Source organism: Coregonus lavaretus, assembly GCF_964263955.1.
Source record: "Coregonus lavaretus genome assembly, chromosome: 38".
Lineage (NCBI taxonomy): Eukaryota > Metazoa > Chordata > Actinopteri > Salmoniformes > Salmonidae > Coregonus > Coregonus lavaretus.
The window spans coordinates 1,371,325-1,377,512 of record NC_140025.1 but is presented as its reverse complement, the minus strand read 5'-3'; the positions used below and the strand labels follow the sequence as shown (position 1 = coordinate 1,377,512).

The 6,188-nt window shown below is 43.5% G+C and overlaps 1 protein-coding gene across 1 annotated transcript in view; it reads left to right on the top strand.

The window, feature by feature from the left end:
• Positions 1 to 1,429: 1,429 nt before the first annotated feature.
• LOC311112250 (sodium-driven chloride bicarbonate exchanger-like) overlaps positions 1,430 to 6,188 on the top strand; it is a gene marked incomplete at both ends in the record, with an annotated part of 33,395 nt that continues 28,636 nt past the window's right edge. Inside the window, 2 exons of the mRNA XM_084155298.1 lie at positions 1,430 to 1,477; positions 3,432 to 3,479. Of these exons, the coding sequence (XP_084011424.1) occupies positions 1,430 to 1,477; positions 3,432 to 3,479 (96 nt within the window). The remainder of the gene's footprint in view (positions 1,478 to 3,431; positions 3,480 to 6,188) is intronic.

Genomic DNA, 6,188 nt, shown 5'->3' with positions numbered 1-6,188 from the left:
CTGGATTTTTCTTTCTCAATTTGTCTGTCATAGTTGACGTGTACCTATGATGAAAATTACAGGCCTCTCTCATCTTTTTAAGTGGGAGAACTTGCACAATTGGTGGCTGACTAAATACTTTTTTTCCCCACTGTATGTAATGTTGTCTCCGGCTGGAGCAGCCTACTGCTTTTAATTATCCAATAAATTGTATCAATCGATCAACAGCTTTATCTTGACTTGTACCATAGAAATAGAATTGACTTGAAACGGGTATTCATTGGTTTTAATGGACATTCATTTAAATCTAATATCTCGATGTGATTGGAGACGTTTGGTTTTTCTATTGATCGTTTTTTTGTATTTGTAATATATTCCTGCTTGATTAATGTTGATCATTGAATTTGGAAGAAAATGAGCTGGCCACTAAAAATTCCGCCAAAGGATTAATCAAATTGCTGTTTGATATGATACAGCATCCCATTGAACGCTAGGTGGCGCCAATGTAACGTTTTATTCAAATGATTTTTATTTTTTTGTCGTTTTGTCATTTTATCCAGAGCGACTTACATGAGCAATTAGGGTTAAGTGCCTTGCTTAAGGGCACCGACAGATTTTTCACCTAGTCGGCTCGGGGATTAGAACCAGCGACCTTTCGGTTACTGGCACAACGCTCTTACCCACTAAGCTACCTGCCGCCCGATTTCAGTCAACGACTTCATAAATGGGTGAATGAATCAATGTGCTGTATATCCCTTCGCACTGCGCACATATGTTGGCCATGATAGAAAGGGTTCATGGTTATCTGCGTGTATTTTAGAATTGGTGAAGTAGGTCATTTGATTACGGTCCCAATTTTCCCTCATCGATTGCAACAGAGCAAATTAATTGCTGTATAGGCTGAATTCATGGGTCAGACAGCAATCCTAGGATCCTTTGTTAACCACAAAGGGAACAGAACCAGAATAGGCAACATTAAAATATAGTAGCCTACGTGATTTTGTGTGTGGTTAATTTGTATTACAATAGGGTCTTGGTAGCGTAAAATAGCCTACCTAATACCGAATTAAATATCGTCCCAAATGAACTCGAGTCTACCTCTGTTTTATCCTGAGCTTCAATATTCTGTGGATTATTTTTAAGAATAGGTGCAATCTTGGGGCAACGCGCCAATGTAGATAAAATCAAAATCGTGCTGCGCTTCATTGCCTCACGTTTGCTCCACCTCGTCATGGAGCGCAAATTGCACTCTCCAAGCTTGAGCGCGTGAATGGGAAATCGCTACCCAATGCCTAAATTATGTAGGACAGGACGAGCAGGATGCTTACCTTAATTTGAGAAAATCGGCACGGTTTATGTAAAGATTCACCTTGATATAGCCCGGCAACACTAGACAGAAGAAGACAACAGGAGCGTATCAAGTCTACAGAGAAAGCGAGGCAAGGAAAATATGGACATAACGGACCAAGGAGCACAAATGGAGCCGCTACTGCCCTTGGTAAGGATGTCCCATAGGCTACCTACAATAGGCAACCATTGTGTCCTCATTGAAAATGTATTTCATAGCATTGGTTGAGAATGTCTTGATATGGGGGTCGAACACCACCGTAGAACAGCCTATGTGTAAAATACATTTGATATAAATCATAGATAGTCTATGTATGTTATTACATCGGTTATTTTATAGCATTTGAAAATGACAAAACTGTAGTAGGCCTAATATAGGTAAGTAGGCTATAACCTAGTTTTATAGACCGGTTTGCCAACGGTTTAATCCCAAATATCGAGACATCATAAGGTATGTGATGATTTCTTCATTCTGGACCATCCTGGACCTTTTTTTATGTCCTGGACCAATAGACCTACATTAATATTGTCATCAAAACTGGGCTATTTTTTTTTATTGCATAGCCTACTACATCAAATACCTATAGAATTAACCTGATTTAGAAAGATATGGTCGTATACCTATTACTAATGCCTAATTTTCTTCTTATCCACTAATTTCTCCTCTAATGCCACAGCTGACACATTTTGTTATTGATAAATGATCATGTAGGCCCATGTCTTGTTGAGTCTGCAATTGATGTCTGTGTCTGTGGCATGCACCTACTGTCAATGGTTGCTGAGGGGAGGACGGTTCATAATAATGTCTGGAATGGCGCAAATGGAATGGCATCAAACCATGTATTTGATCTGTTTGATACCATTCCACCTATTCTGCTCCAGTCATTACCACGAGCCCGTCCTCCCTAATTAAGGCGCCACCAAACTCCTGTGCTACTGTGGTTCCAGTTCAATTGGTCCCCTGCAGGATTACCTTACAGCGGAGTAGCTGATTAGAATGTCTGTCATCTTGTGAACGTTCTTCATGACTCAGAGTCGGACACATCCTAACAATGTCACCTCTCCTTTCTCTTATAGGGAACATCACCACTGATCACCAAATACTTCATAGGTAGAAGCACTATGGTGAAGTCCTATTCAGTCTGTCCGTCAATCACTGGTTATGATGCAAAGGAAATAAGGAAAATAATCAATTTAAGAGCTTTGGGACACAGCCAGGTCCTATAATTGTGGACGGCTGTAAATTCACGGCCCATGCTGTTATGATAGTTTACTAGTAGACATTGGCTCATCTGATATCTGATTGGACCCATTAGGATCTATAGGCATATTATTAAGGCAAGCCACAGACAGACACCACTCATCAATAAGAGCCAGAGGGGGTTTTCTCTCACCCTATAGGACTTACTCTTTATATGGTCAATCCACGGTCATAGACAAGATTGATGAACCGTAATGTTGGAAAGAGACCATATGTTATTAAACGGGTGATAACACTCAGTAGTGACCAAAGACAGTGCCTGTTTCAGCGGTCAGGTCCTGTTTAGCATTCCGGTGATGGCATGTTGACAAATGGCTGCCGTGCTGGATTCTCGCCTCAAAGCCAGGGAGAGGAGAAATATTACTTCGGTTCAACTGTTGAAAACATTGTTTCCTTTTATGAATAGATCATTATTTTTAAAGAGACATGACATTGATAAATGACACTGATAAAAAAGGCATTCATGTGAGCCTACTCAACCAGGGCTGTGGACTAACCACAGGTTGACTATATCATGGGATGCCTTTGCTCACTGACTCACAATGCAGTGCAGTGCCCTGTCATCGTAACTCATGGTTGCCTAGCTGTCACGTGTCCTGAATCCCAATGCGTTGTCATAGTTGCTAAGGGCTGTGTGTGGGTATGTGAGGTGATAGTATGAGTGAGTATTCTGTTGAAATTCTCAGTGTATGACAAACAAAAATGTAATGTAACTTACATTAGAAATCTGGGGACCAGCAGTCAATGACTTCCAGTATGAAGATGCATAACTAAGCAAGACTAGATGATGCATGTAAACAATGTTCTGTGGATTGATGTTATGCTTTGACCTTGTTATTTACAGGAACCAAGCCCTCAGAGCCCTCAGATACCTCAAGGAGACAAGAATGTGGTGAGTACTTCTGCTTACATACCAATCCAAGCATGCAGAATAAGTCCTATTACTGTTGCTCAATGATACATGAGTCCTTTTGATTTCAACTATAGATAAGCCATTTCATGCAGCAAATATGCAGGTATCCATTTCAAACCGTCTTGGTTATAAATATCACTGAAAATCCATCTGGCAAGCTTCCAAAGACCTGAGTCAGAGTTGAACTCCCAACCAAGACTTTCACAGAAATCATTCATTGACATCAATGGGAGACTTCAGCAAAAACTTGAGTCAAGCGCACCGATTCCACATCAGAAATATATATGTTGGCATATATTGGGTAGAGATAGGGTGTTGGGAGTATGGGCTGGAGACAGGAGATGGTGAGTGTGTGATGTTCTAAAGATGGGTCCGAATGTTGAGTCGTAATGCTGGGCACAGTGAGCCTGGCTGGTCCTCTGGCTGGAGTGGATCCAGTGTGAACAGACGGGGAAGGTCTGCAGAGTAGAGTGAGTATTGAAGGCAGAGCTAGGCCTGTTCTCTCGGACATAATGTTCTTGGATCAGTGCGACATCTCTGTCTGAGTGCGACATCTCTGAGTGCGACATCTCTGTCTGTAGCGAGCTGAGAGCCTAGACCGGCTGTGGGCCTTTGGATGTTTAATTATAGCAGATAGATGGAGCAAGAGGAAGAGAGAGAGGGAGGAAGAGAGAGAGGGGGGAGGGAGAGAGGGGGGAGGGAGGGAGGGAGGGAAGGGGGGGGGGACACAGCTAAGAGAGATGCTAGTGCTTTTTCTTCACATTTCTGATATTTTCCCCAACAATCATATTTATCATCCATGCCTAAATTGTTATTGATCCAGTACTACTACCACTGAGAATGTATGCCATTAAGTAGTGTAGCAGCAGAATCGCTTGAAGCGCCGGATCCATTTCCAGTGCAGCATGTTTCTGCCACAGTGTTCCGCTGACGATGCAGCACAGACAGAGTACAGTAGTGTCATAGGCAGGACACACACACACACACACACACACACACACACACACACACACACACACACACATACACACAGAGGATGACTGCAGAGAGTAGAACCGCCTCATAGAATGTCCCTGTGGAGGTGGGATGGATCCGATGTGGCAGGTGCAGTGGTGAGAAGTCCTAGGGTTTTTCTCTTCGAAACCCCACAGAAAAAGGGTGTGTGTGTGTGTTTTGCTTACCGTGACTTAGCTACAAGCCTCTCTTAGATAAGAGGGCCACAACAACATCGGTGATGTCAGCAGCTCGCTAATCTCACTGGGGATTGGTGGACGGATGCTTGTCAGAAAACATCGGTGGCCGTCTGGATCAGAGCTGGGCAGTCCGAGCGCTTGTTCGTGTTGCGAAGCTACTGTCAGGAGGAGGCTGGCTGGCATGGGGAAGAGGAACCGGTGAGAAGAGCCTGGCTCCAGCTTACTGCCAATACCTCCAGCCGACAAACACAGATTCTGTCCGGGGCTTGGATTCTGAGCGTCCATCTTGCGGTCTCTCGACCACTGTAAAACCAAGGGGAAATCTCAGGCATCCTTGCCCACACTGACGCACCATGTTATCGAGTAGCTTGGACCCCAACTCCAATGGATTTAACTGCCAGGTATGCCTCTGGGTTTAGCCTGTGCCACCTGAGGGAGATTGGCACAGAGGGGGTGGCACAAAGAATGGGATGGGAATGCTGGTGATGTTGAGGTGGCCTATACCATTGGTTGTTGCGTCACAACATTGTTTGTGTTCATGTAAGAATATATCCTGATTGGAGTTTTAGCTCATATTTTGGGGTTATGAAAATATACCACTACAGATTTATCATGCACACATTCACGTCATAATGTCTCGACAGTAACAGAAACAATATACAACAGTGTTGATGGATAGTGTTGGTTAATGCAATGCCTGATCAATGCTGTTGTTCTGCAGTAGAGGCTAGCTGTTGGTCTCCCTGCATAGGAAAAGGTCCTGAGGACCTACTGACAGATGGGACTCAAGCACTCTCATTTTGCGAGTGGGGGGAGATCGAGCTAGAGATTATACCCACTGTCATGAACCCGATTGATCTTTGAGAGCAGCCAGAGGAAAACAAATGACCTAAAGTTGTTGTGTTTGTCTCTGCCTTTTGTCCGTTTATGGCTACTTCAGAAGCAATGCTGTTTGTTAATGTCTTTTAGGTTTTGGATTAAACTGTGTTGATGTCACATAAAGTGAATAGGAAGCCTGTGATAGAGAGGTATGGCGTCGAGAAGCTCTGCTGTGATGCTGATGCTGAGCACACTGCCATTGCCACGGTAACCACGGCCATCTGTAGGGATCAGACCTGTAACGACATCTGCCCTTATCCAATCAGGTGGCTCTGGTGTAGGAGGCTCCGCCCATGCTAATCCGCTAGCTGTAGCTATATAGAATCCCCCTGGCTTGAAACACATGTACAGTACTCTCATTCACATTAGACTGATCTACAGTCAGTAATCCTCTGTCCCGTAGATGAGGCTTTGTGAAAAGTCACACGCTATGTGCTTCTGATCCTTATAGGTTTAACAGTTCAGGCGTGTTGTTGGTTAAAAATAATAATTAGAGATGTTCTTTAATGTATATCTCATGGCCTAGATATCATATGAAGGTAAACGTTGATCATCCCCGCAGGTTCCGTACGTCACAGAACTCCCTGAGAGACATATGAGGAATGTGGAAATTGGG